The sequence below is a fragment of the Glycine max genome, chromosome 1 (assembly GCF_000004515.6).
Source record: "Glycine max cultivar Williams 82 chromosome 1, Glycine_max_v4.0, whole genome shotgun sequence".
NCBI lineage: Eukaryota > Viridiplantae > Streptophyta > Magnoliopsida > Fabales > Fabaceae > Glycine > Glycine max.
The window spans coordinates 2,108,626-2,136,201 of NC_016088.4; the positions used below are offsets into that span (position 1 = coordinate 2,108,626).

Below are 27,576 nucleotides of genomic sequence, written 5' to 3' on the forward strand. Positions count from 1 at the left end.
TTAACTTGGATTTTTTCCTTCAAAATCAAGATGAGTCCGAGACGACCTCATTGCCTTGCCTATCTTATAGTTCTTCTGTCAAGATGGCATTAACAGGTTGTGTGAAGTGACAGAATGTTTCACAGTTTATGGGGGTTTATATAGCTACTAGAATTTGATTTTGAATTTTTAATCAATTTCTAGTGGTGCAAACCGCTAGAATCAATTAAAATTAAAGAAAAAAATAGGACAAGAGAACACTGCCAACCACAACTCCATAACTTTGTTGCGATGTTTTTGACCCCTTTCTCTCTCTGATAATATGTTCACCCTCTTTTGTATTGATTGGTGTTCATACATTAAGTGTCCAATTAATTATTGTTTTAAGAATAGGGTTGGAGGCATGAGTGAAGGAGGGAGAGGTAGAGGCAGTCAGGGTCAAGGGAATGGTGGTGCATGTCGTGAAATTTAGAAAGAGAAAGGTGATTTTGTGAGAGTTTACCCCCTTACACACAGAGCTACAGAGGGTCTTATTGTGTCAACACCGGAACCACCTTGAGTCAATGTTGTAGGGGTAGTGCAGGTCGTGGCAGCACTTAAATTCATTCTCGAAGTAGGTATTGCAAAAGCGCTCCTCCACTTTCTCGATCTCGTCAAGTCTTCTGAATGAGCCACTCTCAATCCCGTAGAGCACAAGTCCAAATTTTTGAAAGGTGCTACGGTGGGGAATGGGATTAAAAGGAAAGGGCTCCAAATCGTGATCATGAGTGATGCAGGGTTGATTGCAAAAACAATACTGTGGAAATGTTTGGTAGGATTGACTTTGTGGAATCTGTTTAGGGTTTTATGATTTCACAAGGGAGTTTTGAATTGTGAATCTAAAAAACAAATTTATGTAAATTTGGAAATTGGGATTTTGGGATGCATTTGTGTTTGAATCAGGAATTTCAAAATTTTAAGGCATTTGAAATGCCTAGAATTTGAATTGCTTTGATTTTAATTTCCTTCATTTTTCAAATTTCTCCTATTTTAAATTCTTTGTTTGGATATGACAATTTAATTTCTTTTATATGCAAAATTTTTATTTTATATTTTAAATAAATGAAATTTTAATATTAAACTTTATAGAAAATAAACACAATCTAATTTTGAAATATTAATTAAAAAATATTTTTAATTTTTAATAATTTATAAATACAAAATATTGATAATTTTAACTAGGAGTGTTTTGCCTAACCACAACCAGTGATGTTTTTAAACCGACATCAACCAAGGCTATTTTTCGGTCAACATCAAATAGGATTTTTTTTGTCAAAGTATGCCAGAAATATTTGTCAGCTGACATTAGTTTGGGCTATTTTTTGACTAACGTTGGTTGAGTCTATTTTTCAGCCGATGTTGGCTAGGTTTTTTTACCAACGCCGGCTAGGGTTTGTTTGGCCGACACCGGCTAGGGTCTTTTTGAACAACATTGAGCAAGGCTATTTTTAGTCAACGTCGGCCTAAAAAATCCCAGCAGGCGTTGACAAAAAAATCTACCTAATATCGGCTAAAAAATAGTTTGGTCGATGTCGACCAATAGAACTTACCTGATGTCGGCTGAAAAACATCATTGGTCAACGTTGGCCGAAAAATCCATAGTCGAAGTTGGCTAAAAAATAGGTCTGACCAATGTCAGACAAAAAACCCTACCCAACATCGGTTATAAAATAGTCTTGGCTGATGTTGGCAAAAATATAGTTCTGACCGATGTCGACCGAAAAAACTCTAGTGAATGTCGACTGTAAGAACCTAGTCGATGTCAATTAAAAATAGTCATGTCCGATGTCAGTCAAAAATACCTAGCTAGTGTTAGCAGGAAAAAACCCTAGCCAACATCAACCAAAAAACCTAACTAATGTGGTTAAGAAATAGCTCTGACTGATGTCAACTAGAAAACCCTAGTAGATGTCAGCAAAAAAATTCTAACCGACGTCAGCTAAGAAAATCTAGTTGACATAAGCCAAAAAACCCTAGCTAACATCAGTTAAAAAATAACCCTAGTCGATATTGGCTAAAAAATAACTTTGGCTGATGTTGGCTAGAAAAACCTAGCTAACGTCGGCTGAAAAACTCTAACAGGTGTCTACTCAAAAGTTAATCATGACCGATGTCAATAGAAAAAATCTAACCAACGTCGGCCAAAAAATCATTGGTCAACATCAACTAAAAAAACTTGAATGACAACGACCAAAAAAATCTTTGGTCGACGTTAACAAAAATTTCCCATGACTGACGTCAGTGAGAAAATAACCCTAACCAACATCATCTAAAAAAAATCTTAGCTGATATCGACAAAAAATAATTTTGGTTGACATCATACAAAAAAATTATGACCGAAAAAATCTCGACCAACGTCAGTGAAAAACAACTTACGTCGATATCGACCGTAAAATCTTTGGTCACCCGTAATTGTGAGTGTTGAGCAAGAAAGAGTCGCGAGCAAGAACCTGAGTTAGAGTGAACATCTTCAAAAAAAGAATTTCAAATTCTATATTTTTTTAGAAAATTTGAAATATCACTGTTTTATTCAATCAAAATGATTCATAAAAATACCAAAAATTTAATCTCATTTCAAATATTTTATCCAAACAAATTATTTTATTATGAATTATTTTAAATTCCTTGAAAAAATGAATTCTCCTGTTAAATTGTTTCATCCAAACACATTATTAGTTTTTTTTTCTTTATTAGATTCTATAAATTGTGTTTGATGTTTAAAATTTCTAAAATCAATTCCTCGTGCCTAAAACTACCACAAATTGCAAAACATGCTTTAGTTACACATCTCATTAATGCCATATTGAGGAAAGAATTAAAAAAAAGTATTTTTTTTTTCACTTTGAAGAACTAAAAAATTACAGTTCTGAATTTGGGAGACTAAAAGAATTTGATCTCATATTTCAAACATATTTAAACCAAAAATGTTTAATAGAAACTATTTCTTGCCAACAATCAAAATAATTAAAAACATTTAACATGTTCATAATCTCACACAATTTCACTCTTTAAAATGTATATATAGTACAAAACAATTTTCGTCCCAAAGGGATTATAACCAAGCTTAAGCAATTGCACACCCCACACTTAATTGCTTATTTATCAAGGAATAGCGTAGCTAAATCCTTGAAACAAAAACTCATTACGGAAAACACATATAATGCTTAAAGAAATTATTATCAATTCTCAATCTTTATCTCTTGCCCCATGTACGTTCAGTATCTGAAGTCTGAATCACGCATGCATATTTCTTTATTTACTCAAGAGCTTGGCTTCAACGTGTTTCCAATGTCAATTACAAATCGATATTTCACATCTGCTTTGGCGAGGCGCTCTATTGCAGTGTTCACATAATCTATGGGAATAACCTCAATATCAGGCTTCACTCCATGCTTAGCAGCAAAATCAATCATTTCTTGCGTCTCTTTCATCCCTCCGATGCTACTGCCACCAACCATTTTCCTCCCTGCCAATCAATTATGTGGAGTAAGTTTCAAAATTCAATTTCAACCTTAAAGTCATTGAGTACACTTTTGTTCTAAGACACACATGCATGCAGTTCTATTATCAAGTTTTAAAAAACAGTCCACGACCTTAAGTTTGACCGCAACATCAAGATTTTTATAGTCATCGAAACCAGTTGCATCGGCCACATTGATCACAATTTCTTGCAATGACATCAAGGAACACAACAAAATCATAAACAGCAACTGCTATACTAAAAAGTGCATAGTTTATGGCATTGTTTTTTATATGTGCTTACCCATAAGTAAAGAAAATACTGGCAACTCCAAAGGCTTCTCTGGTGCACCAACCATGACTAGTTTACCATGAGGCTTCAACAGGCCAATCAAAGGCACAAGAGGATGGACAGCAGAAACTGTGTCAATGATACCATCCATGGTTCCCATTACAGCCTACATAGACATTTGGTGAAGAACATTAGAATAAGTTGATGATTGATTATTTCTTGTAAGGAAAGTTTTAATTTTCAACAAGAAGCAAATTTATAACTCGCAGTACAATAAAAATTAAAACTAGTCACAAAACAATTTATATATAATTTCTATAAAAATGTTGTCACCATAATTTTTGTGATGCTACTATATATTAATATAAAAAAGAAATTTTTTATGACTAAATTTAGTCACTAATATATTACTTTTTAGACAAAGTATATTTTTAGTTTTTGTGTTCTCGGTAAAAGTTAATATTAATGCTCATATTTTAACTTTAATTAATTTGATTTTTGAATTTTAGAAATATGGTGTTTTCATCTCCCAACAACATTGACAGTTTTCACTGTGAGAAGAGACGAAAACCATCCTTATTTTAAAAGTTCAAAGATGAAATTGTTTAAAATTGAAGCTTTGAGGACTAAAAACAAGTTTCACTAAAAATACAGATATTGAAAAAATATTTTCCTCATAATTTCTTGTATTGGCGTACCTGCATCTGATCTTGTTCACGGCTAACCACAAATGAGTCAGCTCCTATGTTCTCAATGGCTTCCTTCTTTTTGTTAGGAGATGTGCTAATCACTGTGACATTAGCTCCAAGAGCTTTGGCAAACTTGACAGCCATGTGACCAAGTCCACCAAGACCAACCACACCAAGATTCAGACCAGGCTTGTCAAGTCCATAGTATCTCAAAGGGCTATACACAGTGATCCCAGCACAGAGGAGAGGAGCAGCAGCATCAAGTGGTAGGTTATCCGGAATTCTAACCACAAAGTGTTCATCCGCAACCATCAAGTCAGAGTAGCCTCCATGTGTTATGGTGCCATCAAAATACTTGACACCGTATGTGAGAATCATTTTGGGGCAGTAATTCTCAAGATTTTCATCACAGCTTTCACATGAACGACAGGATCCAATCATGCACCCCACACCTACCCGGTCTCCAACTTTGAACTTTTGCACCTTGCTTCCAACTTCTGTTACCACACCAGCAATCTCGTGCCTATACGCATGTTCAAATCGAATTTAACTTGTTACATAATGAATTGCCATTGTAAATGATTTACAAACTTTGAAGCATAATGCGTGGTTGAATTGGGTATTATTATTAATTTAAACTTCAATTTAGAATAGCTTATTAGAGTGTTTTTAATAAAAAAAAAATTACAGTTTTATTAAAATCGATTACAGGTGGAGAAAAAAATCTGCAAGGTTGCAAATGCTGGAAAACTGATCTTTTTTTTCCAATTTAAGTAAACTTTTAAATTAGTCCTTAACACAACACAGATCAAGCATTTTAAAAAATCTTAAAAGTTAAAACCCACTAGGCTCGGCTTAATGACATGAAATTTAGCTAGTTAATTTACATGAGGTTTTATATTCAAATATCAACTGTTATCATTGTCGCTTGCGTTTATTTCTTTTTTGTACAAATTAATGGTGGAAAGTAATGAATGCTTTTTTTATATATAGAATCAATAATTAACATATTTAATTTTTTATAAAATATTTTTTATTTTATTTTAAAAAAGAGTTTTTAGTTTTTTTTTTAAGAAAAAACTAAAAAACGTATTTGATTCTTGTTTTCACGTAGCTATTTTTAAAAAGTATTTCCAAAATATGGGTTTTGTGCAAAACTATTTCCAAAAACAAAATATTTCATTTTTATGCAAAAATAATGGTGGAAAGTAAAATCAATAACCAAGGAAAGATTTTTAAAACTTCGGAAACTAAAATATTTAACCCATATAAATTTGAGAACTAATTAAAAAATTTGCTCATTCTAATTCTTATTTACATAAAGCAAAGTCATAGGGAAAATTTGACACAATCAAGAAAGAAGGGAGGATCAATTAGGGACTGTTTGATTTTTATTTAAAAAAAATAGAATTTAAAAACAAAAAAAACATATTTCATTATTGTTTTCTCGTTGCTATTTTAAAAACTATTTCCAAAATATTGATTTTGAAAACTATAAAAGGAAAACATCTTTTCAGACAAAAAAAAAACACAGTGTCTCAGAAGTAAATAACTATATTTATTGCCCGTTACTTTGTAACAATACCATCATTTGAATGTCGGTCTCTCACACAGAAACCACTAAAATAAGTGGACAAAAACTCGTCACTTTATATAATTTATTTCCTTCATTCGATTTTCAAAAACTGATCTTAAACCAATTTTGAAAACAGCTTTAAAAAAAATTCAAAACTGAAAACCGGAACAAAATCAAACAAGACCTTAGTATCTTTTATAATTTAAAGGAGTGATTTTTTTTTCTCAAAAATTTTGTAACTTATATTTACCTCTTCCCATTGTATTGTTATTGTTATCTTATTTCACGTTTTTTCCCTTCTCTTTTTGTGAGAAGGTAATACTTTATTCTTTAAAATAAAATCAACGTGCAAAGCATGTGATTAGTATACGTACGATCGCAACACAATAATGTCAGAAACGTAGAAAAAGAAAAACTCATGTTTATTATTGACATACCCAGGAACCAGAGGATAGGTTGTGTTGCCCCACTCGTTCTTTAACATATGTAGATCTGAGTGGCATATTCCACAGTATTGCACTTTGAATACCAAATCTTTCTCCCCCGTTTCTCTGTAAAAATTCCCATCAAAACTCAGTTAAATATATCATTAACAAGATGCTTATTTAATGATTTTGACACCTAAGAAATCAAATATCAATGGATTTTTCTTTTGTCAAATTTAACTTATTATATTCAAATTCTATATATATTTAGGATCGAGATAAATATAAGATTTGAACATAATGTTTCTATAAACTATTTAGTTGGTCCTTTAATTATATAGAATTTTTTAAGTAGGTCTCCAGACTATTTTTTTAAAATTAGGTTATTTATTATGTAATTTTAATTGAGTCTTTACTCTTTACAAATTTAAAACTGTTATAAATTATTATTATTATTATGTAAAAAATAATTGTTTCAAACTGTCATATATAGTCTAACATTACTGGTCTTACTATCTTCGTCCTATAAGAATTAATAAGTGACATTACTATATTAGTGTACTATTAGAAGAAAAATAAATCCTAAAATAAGTATCATTATAAGTTTTCAATTTAATATTCATTTTTTTGCAGTAAAAAATATGATATTTATTATTTTTTAACTACACCTCTAATAATATTTTTTAGAAGGTTTTTTTGTTGCATCATTTTTAACAAAGAAGGCCAAGAAGATTAATTTTATAAAATTAATATACTCTTTTATTTATTTATTAATTTTTCTTATTTTATGTATTAAAAAACTTAAATAAACTGACACTTTTTTTTAGAGGAGATCAATTGGCACTTATGAAACAGGAGAATTTTTATTTTATTTTTTAAGTTTAGAGATCCAATTAAAAAATCAGTTCATGGACCTAGTTGAAATTTTCTAAATAATTTAGTAACCAGCAAAATAATTGAACCTAAATAAAGAGATAAATTCTCCCTGGAAAACAAAAGAAAAATAAATCAATGAAAAGAGTTTTAAAATATGAGAATACAAGGAATCGTTGGATCATGCATCGCCACCCCATTTCACGAAGGAAAAGGGCATTTACAGTTACCGAAAAGGAAGAGATGAGTGGAGAGTGCACCTTCTGGAGAAGTTGAATGGGGAGAGAAGCCCAGATGAGTCCCGAGCAGCCCAACCAAAAACCTTCTTTGGATGCTCCATCTCTGGTTGTGACGACGCCATTTTAGTTGCAAAGATAAATATGATGATTGATTAAAGTATGCATGAGTATGAGAGAGTGAGAGTGTGAACATTGCACTTAATGCTTCCAACAGTGCAAGTGCTTGCACGAGAAAAGTGACAAGGGTCAAACCATGTTCTTAACGAGTGGTGCCAAGTGCCAACATGTGTCAATAAGTAATTTGTTGAGGCTGAGGTGTTTGTTGCGTAGCTAACAGTGAGGCAAATAATGGAAAGGAAAGGACAACCCAATGCACTAGTTTTTTTTTCATTTATGGTATGTTGGACAGACTCAAATAAGAACAAATTAGATTTAAATATATATTTTTCTGATAATTTAGTGTTTTTTTATTTTTTTAAAAAAATATTTTAATTCTTATAAAATGTATTTATTTTATTTTTTATATATAAAATGTTTTAGATAATATTTTTTTGCTGTTCAATTTTTTTTACTATTTAAAGTATTATTTAAAGCGCTTAATACATTTTGAATTAAGATGAAAATTATAAGAAAAAAAGACTAAATTATATGAGAAAAAATATATTTAAGATAATGAATTAAAATAAAATGTAAAAGTGAGTTTGATAATGCGTATGAGAGCCTATATCTATCACTAGAGGTAGGTGGAATGGGGTCTCTCACCTGCTTTTTGCATATGACATTTTCCTCTTTTACAAAGCTAGGGAGGTCAATTCAGTATGATTAGCAACACCCTCCAGACCTTTTTTTTGCTGAATATGGTATTTTAAGGTTAATGTCCGTAAGTTCAAATTCATTTGTAAAGGATATTATTTTATTTTTAGGATTTATTTAGATTTAAAGATATATTACCTGTAAATTAAGAATTTATGATGTTAAATATATAAATAGAGACATTTAAGATGAGAAGAATGCCACAACTAAAATAGGAGGTCAGCACTTTAAGTGAGAAGGGAGGAACCACACACATTAAAGAAATTTAGATAGAACCACATTAACAAAATAATTTATAAAAATAAGAACTCTGTTAAGTAGTGTGTAGTATAAAAGCTTAGTGTGATTAGTTTGATTAGTAAGTGGACAACTACTATAAGTAGTGTGTAATAACATTCTGTTAAATAGTTAATGAGAATAAGTCATTCTTTCCTCATCTATGTTAGCATTCCATCTTTCTCTCTCAGCTCTCTCTCTTTAGTTTTCCTAACAAAGTGGTATCAAGAGCCAAATCAAGATCCATCTGTGATCTGTGACCATGGCCCAGAAAAGCTCAGCCATCTCTCTCCCCACAACCCTCCTCATCCTCGACAGCAAGAACTGGAGCCGATGGTGCATCCAGATGCGCGTGATTCTTGGGTATCAGGAGGTTCTGGAGATTGTGGAGGAGGGATTCCCAGCGCTCGGCGAAGCACCCACCGTTGCAGAACGCACCACCTTCAAGGAGAACAAGAAGCGGGACTGCAAGGCGATGTACATCCTTCATCAATGCGTAGATGAAGCCCATTTTGAGAAGATCGCTGAGGCATCCAGTGCTCATGCAGCTTGGGAAATCCTGGAAACGGCGAATGAGGGAGTGGCGAAGGTTAAGAAGGTGAAATTGCAGACAATGCGACGGCAATATGAGCTGATGGCGATGGAGGACTCCGAGACCATTGCAGCGTTCTTCAATCGCGTGCTTGTCCTCACGAATGCGATGAAGGCATACGGTGAGGAATTGAAGACCTTGCCGATTGTTGAGAAGATCTTGTGCTGTTTGGCTCCAAGATTTGACCATGTGGTTGTTGCCATGGAAGAATCCGGGAAGGTGGAGTCCATGACGATTGTTGCGCTTCAAGGTTCTCTCGAAGCTCACGAACAACGCCTACTAGAGCGTACCACAGGTCAAGCTTCGGATCAAGCCTTACAAGCCCAGTCTTCACGAAAGAACAATTTTCACCGCAAAGGCAACAATAGGGGCAAAGTGAAAGGCAAAGAATACAAGAGTTCATCAGGAAAGGGTTCTGGGAATCATGAACCCTCAAAATCTGATCAAGAGCCAGCTGAATCATCAGGGCATAGAAATGGGGGAAATCAAAGGTATCGGTGCAAGAAGAAAGTTATTGATCGCAAGAAGCTAAGGTGTTACAATTGTAACAAGATTGGTCATTTCTCCTCTGAGTGTAATGCCCCTGCCCAAGGAAATCATCATGATGGACATGGTGGTGATGAAGCCAATTTGCTCAAAGATGATGGCGATCTTGATGAAGATCCTTCTGTGATGATGATGATGACCACCAATTCAGATTCTAGCAGTTCAAGAACATGGTATTTGGATTCTGGTTGCTCGAATCACATGACAGGGCATAGGAATTGGCTGGTAAATTTTGATGATTCAAAAAGAAGTGCCATTTGATTAGCTGACAATAGAACAATTGCTGCTCAAGGAATGGGAGATGTCCTGATATCTAAGAAGGATGGAAGCAATGCTCTCCTCTCATATGTCTTGTTTGTTCCAGGTATGAAGAGTAATTTGGTGAGCATTGGTCAATTGGTTGAAAAAGGATTTAAACTGAAATGTGAAGAAAGAGTTCTGGAGTTGTTTGATCAACAAGGGAAGAGAATGTTGAAGATCCCACTTGCCCAGAACAGAACCTTTCAAGTGGATCTTTCAGTCACTAAATCTCAGTGTATGTCAACTGAAATTCTGGATAGTGATACTTGGCTTTGGCATCTCAGGCTAGGGCATTTGAATTTCAAAGGAATGAACATGTTAAGATCCAAAGGCATGGTTCGTGGTCTGCCATCTATTACCATTCCAAAAAAGGTATGTGAAAATTGCATCTTTAGCAAACAACCTAGAAGTTCATTCAGCAGCTTTACACACTCTAGGTCTCAGAATTTGTTGGATGTTGTATACTTTGATTGTTGTGGTCCTTTTGATACACCTTCACTTGGGAACAACAAGTACTTTGTGAGCTTTGTTGATGAATTCAATAGGAAATTATGGTTGTATATGCTGAAGCTCAAAAGTGAAGTGTTTGAGACTTTTAAAATATTTAAAAGTATGGTTAAAAAGCAGTCAGGGAGAAGCATTAAAATTCTGAGAACAGATGGAGGAAGAGAGTTTTGCTCTACAGAGATGTCCAATTATTGCAAGGAACATGGCATTGTTCATGAGATAACAGCACCCTATACTCCTCAGGATAATGGTATTGCTGAGAGGAGGAATAGGACTGTGCTTAACATGGTGAGAATCATGCTAAGAAGCAAGCAACTTCCTCACAAATTTTGGGGAGAAGCTGCTACAACTGATGCCTATGTTCTTAATAGGTGTCCAACACAAATGCTCATTGGCATGGTCCCTGAGGAAGCCTGGACTAGAAGGAAATCATCTGTGAGTCACTTCAAAGTGTTTGGATCATTGTGTTTCAAACATGTTCCTGACCAGAGAAGGAAGAAATTGGATTCCAAGTCAGAGGTGATGATTTTTGTTGGGTATAATCCCACAGGCTCATATAGACTGTATGATCCTAATGCACATCAAATTGTGTAGCAGCAGAGATGTCTATGTTGATGAACAAAGATCATGGAAGGATTATACTGAAAATTTCAGTGTTTCAAGAAGACAAGTGCAACTCAGTTGGGATAACTCTGAGGTGATTAATGATCCTGCAAGGTTCAATCATGATGCATCCCCAGCAGGAGTTAGAGGAAGACCAGTAAGAAATAGACAACAACCAGTGAGACTGCAAGATTATGAGTTGTTTCCTAATAATGCAGTGACTAATGATGGTGATTTGATCCATTTAGCACTCCAATCTGACATAGAGTCAGTCAGCTTTGATGAAGCCATCAATAGTGAGGTATGGAGGAAAGCTATGACTGAAGAAATTGAATCAATTGAAAGGAATAAGACATGGGAATTGGTGGTTTTACCTCTGAATAAGAAGCCTATTTAAGTGAAATGGGTCTACAAGACCAAACTCAATCCAGATGGCACTATATCTAAGCACAAAGCTAGATTAGTGGCTAGAGGGTTTCTTCAGGAGCAAGGCATTGATTATAAAGAGGTGTTTGCACCAGTTGCCAGATTTGAGACAATTAGACTTATTGTGGCTTTAGCAAATATAAATCATTGGGATCTCTGGCAATTAGATGTTAAGTCATCATTTCTCAATGGTCCACTAGATGAGGAAGTTTACATCATGCAACCACCTGGATATGAGAGGAAAGGTGAGGAAGAAAAGGTGTTTAGGCTGAAGAAGGTTTTATATGGATTAAAGCAAGCCCCTCGAGCTTGGAACAAAAGGATTGATTCCTTTCTCAGTCATGTGGGCTTTGTTAAGTGCACTATTGAACATGGTTTATATGTCAAGCAAGAGGGAGTTGGAGATATCACAATCATTTGCTTGTATGTTGATGATCTACTTATTACAGGTAGTGATGTGAAGTTGATTGATCGAGTCAAGAAGCAGTTCAGTCAAGAGTTTGAAATGACTGACCTGGGACTGCTCACTTACTTCTTAGGCATTGAATTTCTGAGGACTGAGTGTGGAACATTCATGCTGCAAAGGAAGTATGTGATTGATATGTTGAAGAAGTTCAACATGAAAGGCTGCAATTTTGTAGAGACCCCAGCTGATATGAATGTGAAGCTTGAAAGTTTCACTGAGGAGGACAAGGTTGATTGCACAATGTACAGGCAAATTGTGGGGTGCTTAAGGTTTGTGTGCCACACAAGACCTGACATTTCATATAGTGTGGGAGTGGTGAGTAGGTTCATGAGTGATCCTAGAAAATCTCACTTGGTTGTAGCCAAAAGGATACTGAGGTATTTATAAGGCACTGCTAGTTTTGGAATTCTATTCCCATATCAAAAAGAGAAGTTTTGTCTACAACTTGTAGCCTATTCAGACTCGGATTGGTGTGGGGACAAGGTGGATAGGAGGAGTACAATGGGTTATGTATTCTTTCTTTCTGGGGTTCCAATCTGTTGGTGCTCAAAGAAGCAGGATGTGATTGCTCTTTCCACATGTGAAGCAGAATATATTTCTGCTTGTAATGCTGCTTGTCAGGCCAATTGGATTACATACTTGCTGGAAGAATTAAATGTGAAGATGAGTAGGACTGTGGAGTTGTTGGTGGACAACAAATCTGCTATAGATTTGGCCAAAAATCCAATCTCACATGGCAGAAGTAAACACATAGAAACTAAGTTCCGCTTCCTGAGAGATCAAGTGAACAATGGCAAAATTGATTTGAAGCACTGCAAGACAGACTTGCAGGTAGCAGATATTATGACCAAGGCTTTGAAGATTGACAGGTTCAAGATGCTCAGGAAGATGATGTGTGTTGTTAATTCTATAGATTTCTGAGGTTTTTTTCTATAAGCTTTTGTACTAAGGAGGAGTGTTAAGTAGTGTGTAGTATAAAAGTTTAGTGTGATTAGTTTGATTAGTAAGTGGACAACTATTATAAGTAGTGTGTAATAACATTCTATTAAATAGTTAATGAGAATGAGTCATTCTTTCCTCATCTGTGTTAGCATTCCATCTTTCTCTCTCAGCTCTCTCTCTTTAGTTTTCCTAACAAACTCAAACTATGTTAAACAAATTTACCTGATTTTTTTTTGTATGATGTTACGTTCTCTTTAGTTGTGTGATTTTTTATGTAATAAAGATGGTCTTTTTTTTTCCCAACCGGATTAAGCTCTCACCTCATGCCCAAATGAGAGAATTCTATCTTCATCTGATACATAGTTACAAAATTGTGACTCAATTTTATATGGAAAATCTTAATCGGCTTTGTGTGAGAGAGGTATCTTTTTTATTTGGTGTATGTGATTCAATTGAGGTAATATTACTAAACAAATATTGATCATGTAGAGAGACTTTGACAGGATTGGTGTAAAAAAATATAAGTTATTATAACTCTACTCTCTCTAACACAAACACCATTTTTAAAAAAAGAAAACACAAACACCAATACTAAGGGTAAAGAGAGTTAAACTCTTCAAAGAGTTAATAAATACAAAGTTATATTAAAAATTATAATAAAATATAGGCTTAATTGTATTAAATGACACATTTGAACCTATTATCCTACGCTTTAATTAAAACTAAGGGTGAGAATCACTATGTCACTTAAGTATATGTTAGAGTTGTCAATATGAATATGAATCGTAACTTGTGAGTCAACTTGTCCCATTACAGTTCAAGGTGAGTTAAGTAGGTACAGATTGGCTAGCTTTAATTCTGGGTCAAATTTGACTCATTTCACTTAGCTCCCAACTCACCCAGTTTGAACAAATGGTAAACTAGGTTAGTTTACGATTAAGAGTTTTTTTTTTATCATTACAACTTACTATATCATGTGATTCTTTCTTGTTTGTACAAAATCAATTCATGATAATCAAAAGTTGATACTCATAGCATCTGCGTATTTTGAATATCAGACATGAAGAAAGAATGTTGGATCCATATTTTTTTAATTTGCTCCAAACACCCACATAAAATTGGAATACAAATGAATTTCCAAATCATTAATACATATAAACTATGCATGAGACACATCATAGTAAACCTATTGATGTTCTAATTTTTTTGACAGCAAAAGGGATAATATATATATATATATATATATATATATATATATATATATATATCTTTTGTGAGAATATTTTTTTATTTAAAAATAATTAATAACAATCGTCAAGATTAAAAATAATAGTCACATTAAAATATTTAAAATTTCAAATTAAAATTTAATATAACCACTAAATACCTAAAAGATTCACCAAACAAATCATATCTTAAAATATTTAAATTATCGTTAACTCATTATTATCATCATGATTGTCACCACCTTCACTGTTATAAACGTTATCGTCGTTTTTGTCATCACCATCATCGATGGGAACATGACGATGACAGTCATGACAGTTGATGACGGTGGTGATGACGATATGAAAAATAAAACACACATTAATATAATATTATAAAATCAAATAAACAACAAATGATACTTTTTAATTGTATATTTCTTAATTATAATGTAATCATTCCATATCAAATAACTTTTTCTTTTATAAAACTACGTTGTTTAATTTTTTATTTTTTCTTTCGATACTTTGCGTTACTAAAATTATGTATTATTATTGATGTAATAATTTTTGTATTTGACTAAAAAATGGCGTTATTTTATATTTGGATAAAAAGAACACAATAAAAATATAATATATATATATATATATATAATACATATTAAACAAAAAATAAAATAATTATATGAATGTCAATTATATAATATATCTTTAATTGTATAAAATATTAGCTATATAAAATGTTATTAACTAGGTAATAAAAAGGATGTTGTTGTGTAAATACAATCTATTGATGTCACCACCTAAATTATAAACTTTTATTTTCCTTTTGAAACACTAATAATTTAAATATCATTCTTTTGAACACATCTTTGTCTTGTTTTCATTGTAACTCTTCATATTATTTATTCATTGCTTTAAAGTTTGTTGCAATTTAATGATGAAGACCGGAAATGATATTATTCACGTTACACTATCACGTAAATTTAGAATATGTATTTATTTTAATTTTGAATTTTCTATTCCATGCTATGTTAATGTTCTTGAATGTTTAATCCAAAAAGATCATCCACCAACATACCACCTATTAGTATATATACATATGAGACATATAAGGTGAGATGAGTGTTTTATCACGAGAGGATTAAATAACAGTTCTTAAATCAAAATAGAAGGTTCAGATTTAATTGTTAATATTAAATGCACATGCATTTAATATCTCTCTCGGGCGCATTTAGTATTAGCAAGTAGAATTACAGGTGGATTTGGTAGTAGAGATTGCTACTACTAAAAGAATATACAATGTTTATTGTTCTTCCATGTCTCTTTCTTTTGAGTTTTTTTTCTTTAACATTTGTGTGTGTTGCTTATTATATTTTCTTTCCCATGTCGCCATTTGATCGATAAAAATAGTTTTCATCATATATCTAGAAACTAGTTTTTTTTCTTTCTTTCTTAAAAAATAGACTAGTTTCTGTTATGGTAATTTTTATAAGAAAATTACAAAAAAAAAAAAAAAAAAAAAGATAGGCAGTGCGAAGCTAAAAAAAAGTGTAAATTGTATTTCCCTTGGGTTGTAAGTTGTTGCAAAAAATTGCTTCCTGTACCTTTCCAGAATGTGACCAATCTAGAATTACATTTTGGACTCATCAATCTCGAAGTCGAAAAAGGTGTAGGAAATAATTTTTGGTGTAGGAAGCAACAGCCTTTCCCTTGGTATGGGATGTTTGGGGCTTGATCCTATGTTTTCTACTACTTTCTTTTTCTGCCATCACTTGGTTGGGCTTGGGCCATGTTATGTTGTTGGTTACACGTGTGATGTGGGCTCATTTTATTTGACTCTTTGCTTGCAAAATTGTAAATATGTAACTACTAATAATTGATATATTTTTCTTATGTGAAGAAACTAATTGATAATTAAGAAAGTAAGATAATTAACAGAAATCATAAAATACAAAATTTGAATTGATGTAAAAAATTTAAATATGGAAATATATAAAAATATATTTTTCTAATTGATGAGATTTTGTTAGTCTTTTCTTTTGGAATCTTTCATTGATCTACGCTAGATGTTGTTTGATCACAGTTAAGTTCATATAGTTGATCTCCTTTATACAACCTACATGTCCAGTTCAAATAAGCTCTAATGGTTTTAATAAAATTTTCTGTATTTGATTTTTTTTCAATTATTACTGTTTAAATTTAGTTAATATCAAATTGTCTTGTTGGTATAAACTTTTTTTTGTATATTTAAATTTAAACTTCATAAATTTGAAATTTTAACTCGCTAAAATTCTTATCTTTTAATATATATATATATATATATATATATATATATATATATATATATATATATATATATATATATATATATATATGTTATAATTATTGAAATAACTATTTTTTATTTCAATAAATATATTTTTCATTATAATTTATTCTTTTCAAAAGTTGAGACTCATGATTTTATCATTACTTAATGATAATTATATGTTAGGTTAGATATATTTTTATTTCCTACAAATAAGATGTTCATTTTTTATCCCAAAAAATAACCATTTTCTTTTGGTCCCTTATGTATGAAAATTTGTCATGTGTGATCCCTATTTTCATCAATAAAAGACCAGAGTGAGACAAATTTTTGTGAGGCATCAGAATGAAATAAAAGATTTAATTGACCTAGGTAAAATTGAGGTTAAACAACCCATCTTTAATGATCCATGGACAATTGTCATGTTTTAAATTCTACACCATTATTATCGTATTTAATGCTTTCATTGTTTTTCTCTCATGAAACTTAAATTTCATATATAATACACATAACATATGTCATACATTTTTCTTTTCATACACTCTTTTGTTATTTTTATTTTATTCAATTTGCAACGTACAAGTATAATATTTTTTAAATTTATGACATTTTGATCATAATTGTTAATTAAAAAATAAAAAATGCTATACTAGTGAAATTATAGATAAGATTATGAAAATTGAAATTATAACATTTTGAATATCACTTACATGTCATATCATTTATAAATTTAATAGATAAAGAATTAAACTATAACTGTTAATTAGAAGTTAATATATGTAATAAATATAAAATGCTAAATCTTAATATTTATTTACTTGATTGATTATAAAAAGATATACACTTTATTCACTTTAGATAAATAATTTTCATTTATTTTAAAATTAGAAAAATTAAATTTATTTTATTAATCTGAATTACATATGTAAAATCATTAAATAAGGTAATAATTACATTCATGGTAGAATTTAACATGGTTGTCAAAACCAAGAGTCTACTTAGATTCATGGGAACTCCGTAGGCTCGACTAGTAAGAGTCTACTTCAAACAAAAATAATAATAAATTGCTTATAATATCATACTAATTCAACATTTTAACAATATTTTAAAGCACATAAATGCATAATAAAATAAACTACACCAAGTTGCAAACATAACTACATAAGTAATAAGGTCATTCAGTTAGAAATAGCCTTAGTTGGTAAGGCATGGAGCCGCCTTTCTATTTGTTATAGTATATTGAACAATATACTTGGAACCTATAAGTGTAGAATCCTATCTATGATGTGAGTTTTAATATGCCAAAGAAAACAGAACCAAGCCACTAACCAAAATACAACCAACCAACAACTAAATATATCATTTGATAAGGTTAATAGGATTGAGAATTTAGGATTTGGGGCGAATCAACCAATAAGTCAACAACATAACCAACCGACAACAATGAGTTAGATAATAAAGAAGCTTACATGGTTACAACATAGTGGGCTCGAGCCTTAACTTGGAAGTAGCTTCGCTATGTGTGAACTCAAACTTGCATGTGATGTTTTGGGTCTGAAAGAATTTGCGACTTCTTGAAAAATTAAAGAACCAAATCATGCAATCGAGGAACGAATTGAAGAATTGGAGATAAAGAGGGAACAAATGAAGCAAAAGTGATCTGGGAGGACTCTATGATTTTGTTTCAAGGTCGCACAATTGAAGACAAAATGACAATCTTAAATGCTCAAATTGACCTAAAAAGATTGCACCAACTAATGTCATTTTAGATTTTTTTTTGCCAACAAACTCGTTTACTCGGTCTAGACTTGCGAATTAGCACGAGTTAGTCCAAATCTGCTAAAAACAAATTTGGATGTGATTTAACCCGTGTGAACCAAATAAATTTTTAAAACTCTTAAGAACTTACGAGTTAACTTTAGAGTTAGAGAATCATGAAATTTAAAACTAAAAAATTGTCTAGAATTCTATTGGTCATTCAAGATGGGATTGTTTAACCCTATTTTTATCTTGGATAAATTGTTTGAGAGAGACTAAAAATAAATATTGTTTATTTTCAGAGAATAAAAATATATTTATAAATGTATAATTATAAATAAATTTGACCTAAATTTAATAATATATATCCGTACACCCTAAATAAGTTTCAATGATGATAAATTTTATACCAAATTATAGATTACTGTCAAACATTAAAATGTGAAAAAGGTGATATAGTTTTAGCCGTGGAAATTTTGGTCTTCGCCATGAATATTGTTGTAATGGAATTGAATAGTCCTGCGAACATAGACAGCGGCCATGGGTTTATTAAGTACATTGAATTTACTGGTCGGTATCCAATTAGCCGGTGACACAAAACAGGTACATTTTGATGGGTTGTCCCCATCAATGGAATCATGCGTACACTCAAGAACATGATCAGTGGGACATGGCTATAACGTGTGTGGCTCTGATTAGTTGGTAATGTGAACTTCTTGAAGAGTGAATAGAAATGGAAAAGACATTCTTGTTTGTTTCTTTTACAAAAAAATCAAATACTTGTGAAAGAGAAAGGTTAACCAACACAAGGAGGCTCCGAGTGTGGACAGAAGTAATTTTAATAAAATTAGTCATTTTTTTAAGTATGTTTGTCTAATATGTTTTTACTTGAAAATAATTATTTTATGCTTATTTCAAAAAAATAAATCCTATTTATTTACTAAAAACTTATTTGTTTTAAAAAAATTTAAGTTTAAACAAACAAGTCCAATAATTAATGCCCCTCCCCAATGATTTGATTTTTACAGCGTGATAAATTATTGTAAAATAAAAGTAAAAAAATTATATTTTAATATATGATAAAACATTGTGCAATTAAATTATATTTTTTAAATAAAAATTAATTATAGATTAATCTAAAATTCTGTAATTTAATATAAGAAAATCAACCTGACTCATGACTAGACAAAGTAATTATAATTAAGACAAAATAGGCTTATTCTTTTCTTCTTTTTTTTCATTGCAGGTGCTAAAAATTTGGCATCAATCAGTGGTATAATCAAAATAATATGTATAAATGTGAAATGATTCTCATTTTATAAGTAAAATTTTGAAATTAAGTTAAATTTAAATCTAAATTTTAATCAAGACAATAATAAATCATAATTATAGTCATTGTTGTAAGAGTATTAACTATGATTGATTAAAGATTGAAAAAAGTTGTGTGCAGCACGTACGGGTGTTGTTGAATAGCTTGATGACAAGAAAAGCAGTGCATGCCCACAAAAAAATAAGAAAAAGAAAAACAGTGCACGATTTTGGTTGTTGAATACTTTGAATAGCTTGATTGATGACAAGAAACTATCAAATCTCGTACGTATTGCGAATCTGGTACTTTCATACCAAAATAATCCTGTCTACACGTGATCCACAAGTTTTTTTTAAAGAGAATTTCTATTGTTCTCCCACTAATTAACTTTGGGAGTTTTGATACTATTGATTAAAAAAATCAATAGTTATCAAATTAGTATATTATTATCTCATTATTTTGATATTTAATAATAATTTTAAACTATAGTATTTATATTTATCTATCACACTCACTTAAAGAGCTCTTTTTATTAGATCAACGATTTATCAATATATTTCCCTGTTTAGGTTGCATTATACTTTTATTTCTATAAATGTAGTCTTCAAACTTTAAATAAATATGTGCATTCATGTAAAAAGAAAACAAATAAATACGTGCATTAATTAAGAATTCATCATATTTTTTGTTGTTGTAAAGTTAAGAGAAACTAAATTTATATATTTTGTAAACTTTGAAAACAGATTCATTAATATAAAAATACAAAGATCTTAATTAATCAATTAGTTTGACAAAAGAATACAGAGAATAAAACACATCTTTGTTAGCCCTTAAATAAAAAAATAAAAAAACACACATCTCTGTTAGCAAGAAATTTCAGTACGTCACTTTTTGGAAGTAGCTTGATTGGCAACAGACACGAAGCCACATTCACTTGTATTCAAGACCTCAAGGAAAATGCATGCAGCTTGGCCACTCAAAGACGTCGTCACCAAAGATGTGAACAATGTCACCAAACCAAACACGTCAATACTTGATACTGCCCTTATAAATACATCTTTTGTTGGCAGCTCCTACATGCACGTATTAATTTCTGTCTCATATATATTAACCCTTCTGTGCTATCCTGAGAGACACACTTAATTATTATAATCTCTTCCTCTTGTCTTTGAAATCCTTTTCTAATTCAAATATTATATAACGATTGAAATGGCAGCACAAGCTGAAATTGAGCATCCTAGGAAAGCATTCGGATGGGCAGCTAGGGATTCTTCCGGTCTTCTCTCCCCTTTCAATTTCTGCAGAAGGTTTTCCTCATCTCTTCGTTCATTACATACTTATGGTGTTTTATTAGTTTTTTGGTGGTAGGGAGGACAAATTTCACGAAAAGTAATTAGTCAATTTTTTTTAGTAAAAATTAGTCATAGAAAAAGTTGTATTTTTCTTTTTTTTTTTTCCTGAAAACAGTTCTATTAGTTTTTCATGAAAATGCCAACAACCTCATGAAACGACTTTGTTGATTTTTCAATTTTTAATCGTACAAAGATTTGGATGGGTTATTAGGTAATAATAATAATATGGAGTAATAGCTGGTGGCTAGTTAATAATAAATAATGATCATAAAAAATAAGAAATGTCAAAAATGAAGTTTTGCTCACTATTTAATTCACATTTGTTTCGTCAATTTTTTCAGGGAACCCGGTGAGAAAGATGTGGCATTCAGAGTGTTGTACTGTGGGATATGCCACTCGGACCTCCACAGCATAAAGAACGAATGGGGTACTTCCATCTATCCAATGGTTCCTGGGTAAGCTTCTTACTATTTTATACTATATAGAAAATTCTCATTGTGTAGCTGGAACAAACCAGTCACACAAATAAAAAAATTGTTCTGTATCTCGAACAGTACTTCTGTGCATTAAAGTTCAGCCGCTCTTGTTTATCAAATATATTAAACTACAATATCAAGCAATATAAATTCAAGATTTAATTATCCTTTTATTCTTGTAATTGTAGCACAACTTTATATTTTAATCTCTATATTTTAAAGCATCCAATTTTTATTTCTGCAATAGTAATTTTTTTTATCATTTTAGTTCATGCTCTTAAATATTGATTAATGTCATTTGAAATGAATATTACGTGACTTATTTATTCATGTTCAACTCAAATGATGTTAGACGACTTTAGATGATGAAATTTAACGATAAAAAAAAAATTGCAACTATGCCGACTAAAACAAGATGTTTTAAATTGTAGCAACTGAAAGAAAAAGTTGGTGCAATTATAAAATCCAGATGGATAATTAAACTTAAATTCTATTTGATTCTAATTAGTGTAAGAAATGGTGCAGGCATGAGGTAGCTGGTGTAGTAACAGAGGTGGGAAGCAAAGTAGAGAAGTTCAAAGTTGGGGACAAGGTTGGTGTGGGATGCCTGGTTGATTCCTGCCGCACCTGCCAAAACTGTTGTGACAATCTTGAGAATTATTGTCCTCAATCTACGTTCACATATGGTGCCAAATATAGAGATGGAACCATCACATATGGAGGCTACTCTGACTCAATGGTTGCTGATGAGCATTTTGTGGTTCGCATTCCAGATAGATTACCACTTGATGCTGCTGCACCTCTTCTTTGTGCTGGCATCACTGTGTATAGCCCTCTCAGATATTATGGACTTGACAAGCCTGGTCTGCATGTGGGTGTGGTTGGTCTTGGTGGACTAGGCCATATGGCTGTCAAGTTTGCCAAAGCTTTTGGTGCTAAGGTCACAGTAATAAGTACTTCACCAAACAAAAAGGAAGAAGCAATACAAAATCTTGGAGCTGATTCCTTTCTAATAAGCCGGGACCAAGATCAGATGCAGGTACTTAATTATATTATGCCATCCATTAATTTGGACCGTGGAAATATTAATACACACATTTCTCTCAGTTATCTAATGTTGATAACTTTGTAGGCTGCAATGGGTACTTTGGATGGTATTATTGACACAGTTTCTGCCGTTCATCCTCTCTTACCTCTCATTGGTTTGCTCAAGTCTCATGGAAAGCTTGTAATGGTTGGTGCACCGGAGAAGCCTCTGGAACTGCCTGTTTTTCCTTTACTTGCGGGTAAGCATGTGAAACATATTTCCCTATGTAGAATGCAGAGCACATGAAGCATATATATATATATATATATATATATATATATATATATATATATATATATATATATATATATATATATATATTTATCGACAAATGTTAGTTTTTTTTAGTGGATAGAACATGCGGCCTTTCTCCTCTCCTCTTCTCCCTTAACAACCCAATCCACCTTATATGCCCACATGAAAGCATATGTGATGGTTCATAAGGATAGTTTAGTGCAAAACTTAAGTAGATGTAGGCACATGTAAAGATTAAAATGAAGACTTTGATGCTAATTAACTTAATTACTATTTCACATAATTGGCAGGGAGAAAGATAGTTGCTGGCACTCTGATTGGAGGGCTAATGGAGACGCAAGAAATGATTGATTTTGCAGCGAAACACAATGTGAAACCTGACATTGAAGTCATTCCTATGGACTATGTCAACACAGCAATGGAGCGCCTCCTTAAAGCAGATGTTAAATATCGATTTGTTATTGATATTGGAAACACACTGAAATTCTGAGACCAAGCTCTTAAATATTGCACGATTTACATTTCAGAGAACGAACCGTGGGCGACTAGTAGATAGTAAATAACAAAAGGGGAGAGAGATGTGATAACTTTCAACCCTGCCACTTGTCATGGAACTATTGATTTCGATTTATATTATGTATTTTTGTTAGGTCATGTCTTGAATAATATTTTTTCTTTTGCATATAACCTAGTTTACATTGATACCATCCCTCGTATTCTCAACAATATTTTAATATTTTTTTAATCGACAAAGTTATTTGTTAATTTTTATTAATAAAAAAATTAAACCTTCAATTTTTTCATTTTTTTTTCAATTACTAAATCAATCTTATAAAAATATTCTAATAACATTGTATGGAAATTATGAGAATGAAATTCAAGCGTAATTCAACAGCTTGATGAGTTTTTTTTTTCCTTAGTAGGAAAAGAAATAAATTTCTTCTTGCAGCCCCTTGAACATAATTAAAACTTCGTTAAAAAATATTGTTTATAAGCAACTAAAAATTATTTCTCTCAATTATTTCAAATATCCTTGTGTATATTTAATCTTCTAAATGCCTTATTTGTTTCAATTTAAAAATAACCTTATATTTTAACTTAACTATAAAAAAATGATGGAAATATGAAGAGGAATGGAAGGAAGATGAATGTGTGGACACTGAATGACTCCCAATGGTTGTCTTCTTCATCTTCCTCAAGTTCTAGGATTCTGTATTATGTCTCTCTTCTCCTCCCCCTCTTTTTCTCCTCTTTTTCACTTAAAGATCATTCTAATATCAAATTTTCACAATTTTTGTGTTAAGCGCGAGTAAGTGACTGGACGTTAAATGCCTTTTCGCATGACTTCAAACTCTTCAAACATCTTTTTCACGTTAAGCAGAATCTTTCCGCTAAGCGACTACAGTTCACTAAGCAAGTTTGGTGTCTTTCAATCCCTTATTTGTATTTCTACAAAAAAAAAATCACAAAAACAGTATAAATCTAATAGTTTGGGCATTTACTGCACAAAAACTTAGAAGATACTAAAATTCTAATGATTCACACAAAAAAAAATCATAAAAGAGGAGAATATTAATAATTCCTATATATGTTTTAATTACAAAATCTATTTATGCATATCAGTTATTAAAATAAAAAAAAATTAAATTATCCTAAATGAATAAAGAGATTTTTTTAAAGAGGAACAAATTTAGTTAAAAAACATAAAGCATATCAATTGTTTATTTTAAATTTGATTTTAATATAATTTTTTTATAAGTATTAGAGAAATTAAATTTATAAAATAATATAAAAAAATAACAAATATATATTTTAATTTTTAAACAATATTATAAACTTAAAAGGATATAAAATGACAACTCAAACCCTAAACAACTACTAGTATAAATTAGGTGAGACGGGCCAGAACGGGTTGATGGTTGAATTCTCCTTCCACTCGATCAAATTGATAGCGAGTTTGGATCCGCCCATTTTATCATCCCTACTTTTTTCCTCTCCCACCACCATCACTTTCAACATGAACATTTTGCCACTCTCGTACATGGCTTCTACATTTTGCCACCCTCTTAAGCTAACTAGCTAAGCTTTCCTTTTCTTCCTTCATCTAAATCTGTAGTTACTCAATTGAGCTACGTGCCACTGCTATTCTCCAATCAACTATCTCACTCCCAGTCCCAAGTTTCACCCTCAACAACAACAACAACAATTTATTTGAATTTCGTAAAAATTATCATTATTCACTGAGTGGTTATAGAAATTGTGATTCCAACCATAACTATTTGATAAGTTGAAAAATTAGGTTAGCACGTTTTGAATGTTGTCTTCCTTTTGCCTCATGATAGTCGAAATTATCTTTGAAGGAATTTGTGGTTAGCGTACTATAATATATTCTTACATCGACAGCGCTGAAAGCCATAAGCTGACTTGTTCCATCGACAGCGCTGGCAATGTAAAATCCTTGCGCCTTCCCGACCAAACCCGAACCCAACTCGTGCCCTTCAGTGAGCTCATCGTCGAAGACAGTCATTGTCCCAAACATGACCTTCTGCAGTGTCAGTGACCGGGAAACCGGTCCCGCCGTTGAGCAAGTTGTTGTTGTTATTGTTGTTGTTGAAGACGTTGGCCGTGGTACCGCCCAGTCCGGTGAGGAAAGGAAGGTTGTTGTTGTTCTGTGGAACGCCGTTGTTCAGAGGAAGGTTTGCTCCGTTGGGTTTCGCGAACGCCCAGAATGTCGTGCATGAAAAGTGAGAGCGTGTGATGTTGTTGGTCAACGCCGTTGACTTCCGCTAGTGGGGATGCTGCAACAAGTGGAAGTGGAGAGACAACAGGGGATTCGGCAGCAGTGTTGGGTTCTTCTGGTGTTTCGATTTCATCAAGGATTCGAGTTGAAGTGGTAGCCGTGATTGCAAATGCAAGGAATATAAGTGCTATTAATATATTTGCATTCAGGGGCATGGTCGTGGAAAGAGATTCACACCGCGCCATAGAGTGTTTTGCTATATAGTTGGATGGAAGATGTATGTGTTGAGATGATAATGAAAGAGTTATGAGGCCGGAGTGGTATAAATACCCAATTAATAGAAGCAAGTTCAAACACCATAATTATATTATGATGGAGTTGATGTGTGTGAGCGGAGTAGTTGATCAGAGTAGCTAGCTGATCTCATTCAAAACTCCCCAATTTCTCGATGTAGTAGTTTACACTAAATCATATGCTTACCCATAATTAAAGGAATGACTGGAAGCTCCAGAGTCTTCTCTGGCACCAACCATTACAAGCTTTCCATGAGAGGTAAGAGTGGATGAACAGCAGAAACTGTGTCAATAATACCATCCAAAGTCCCCATTGCACCCCACAAAATTATCAACATTAGTTAATTGAGATAAATGTGTGTATTTTGATTACTACGGATCTTTTACCAACACTTTTTTTTTAATATTTAATAAAAATGTGATTAAATTTTTTTTGACAATATTTAAAAAATATCGTTAAATATAAATAAATATTACTAATATGTTTTGTAATATTTTTTAAACATTATTAAAAAATTTAACAACGTTTTTTATTAGGTGTTAGGTCAAAATATATATATCGCTGAAGATCACGAGTGATAGTAGATATTTTCACAATATTCCAAATGTATGGCATTGGCATATATATATATATATATATATATATATATATATATCTTGGTCATGGCTTATTAGAAAAGAGTGAGCTCCAAGATGTTGTGTTGCTTCATCCCTTTTGCTGGGTGAAGTACTTATTACTGTGACCTTAGCACCAAAAGCTTTGGTAAACTCGACAACCGTGTGGCCTAGTCCAGCAAGACCAACCACACCCGCATGTAAACCAGGCTTGTCTAGTGCAATATCTGAGAGGGCTATACACAGTGATGCCAGCACAAAGAAGAGTTGCAGCAGCATCAAGTGGTAAGCTATCAGGAATGCGAATCACAAAATGCTCATCAGCAACCATTGAGTCAGAGTAGCCTCCATATGTGATGGTGTCATCTTTATGCTTTGCACCATATGTGAGCGTAAATTGTGGACAATAATCCTCAAGAATGTCACAACAGTTCTGGCAGGTGCGGCAGGAATCAACCAAGCATCCTACACCAACCTTGTCCCCAACTTTGAAGTTTTCTACCTTGCTTCCAACCTCTTTCACTACACCAACTACCTCATGCCTGCACCATTATTTCTTACGTTATTAAAATCAAACTGAATTTGTTTCTTGATATTACAGTTCAATATATGTTTGATAGACAATAGTATAGCCTTGTGAACTATCTCTATGACTGAAATCGAGAGTGTCATTGTAGGCATATTGGTATAAAAGTATAATTAATGTATATATACCCGGGGACTAGTGGATAGTTGGAAAAGCCCCATTCGTTCTTCACCATGTGGAGGTCAAAGTGACACACCCCACAATACAACACTTTGAATGCCACATCTTTTCCACCAGTTTCCCTGAAAAAAATTATGAACCAGTTTCAGTGTTGTATAAGTAGCAAGGAACGTTGTTATTAACATTTTTTTTGTAATCATCATTAACGTGCTATTTCAAGTATATTGTTCTAGGTTCTAAAGCATTGAAGGTATGGATCTTTTGTTAAAATAAAACGCAAAATTTGAAAGATTAGACAAGTCGTTTTATCACGTATAATGTTGTTCGTATTTTCACAGTGGAACTTAGAACATATTTTGTGTGCAAAATGAAAATACGATTCCATTTTAAATTTTGTACCTGAAAACAAGTTTTCATTAAATAATTA

General features: G+C 32.2%; 3 protein-coding genes and 2 pseudogenes across 3 annotated transcripts; 2 read left to right on the top strand and 3 right to left on the bottom strand.

The window, feature by feature from the left end:
- Nucleotides 1-2,963: 2,963 nt before the first annotated feature.
- Nucleotides 2,964-7,798, bottom strand: LOC100809071 (putative cinnamyl alcohol dehydrogenase). Its single transcript, NM_001253293.3, has 5 exons — nucleotides 7,593-7,798; nucleotides 6,472-6,585; nucleotides 4,468-4,981; nucleotides 3,782-3,935; nucleotides 2,964-3,484 (listed from the first exon to the last, which is right to left on the bottom strand). The coding sequence occupies exons 1-5, from the start codon at nucleotides 7,691-7,693 to the stop codon at nucleotides 3,279-3,281; spliced, it is 1,089 nt and encodes a 362-aa protein (NP_001240222.1). The 5' UTR covers nucleotides 7,694-7,798; the 3' UTR covers nucleotides 2,964-3,278.
- A 1,124-nt stretch (nucleotides 7,799-8,922) lies between these two features.
- Nucleotides 8,923-10,059, top strand: LOC102668035 (uncharacterized). The gene has a single exon (XM_006573870.1). The coding sequence runs from the start codon at nucleotides 8,923-8,925 to the stop codon at nucleotides 10,057-10,059; it is 1,137 nt and encodes a 378-aa protein (XP_006573933.1).
- A 10,635-nt stretch (nucleotides 10,060-20,694) lies between these two features.
- On the top strand, nucleotides 20,695-23,479 carry LOC100816901 (probable mannitol dehydrogenase). The gene is made up of 5 exons (XM_003517210.5): nucleotides 20,695-20,932; nucleotides 21,319-21,432; nucleotides 21,979-22,492; nucleotides 22,586-22,739; nucleotides 23,086-23,479. The coding sequence occupies exons 1-5, from the start codon at nucleotides 20,835-20,837 to the stop codon at nucleotides 23,283-23,285; spliced, it is 1,080 nt and encodes a 359-aa protein (XP_003517258.1). The 5' UTR covers nucleotides 20,695-20,834; the 3' UTR covers nucleotides 23,286-23,479.
- A 1,189-nt stretch (nucleotides 23,480-24,668) lies between these two features.
- Nucleotides 24,669-25,986, bottom strand: LOC106799408 (dirigent protein 10-like; annotated as a pseudogene).
- Nucleotides 25,987-26,044: 58 nt separating this feature from the next.
- Nucleotides 26,045-27,276, bottom strand: LOC100782171 (probable mannitol dehydrogenase; annotated as a pseudogene).
- Between the last annotated feature and the right edge of the window lie 300 nt (nucleotides 27,277-27,576).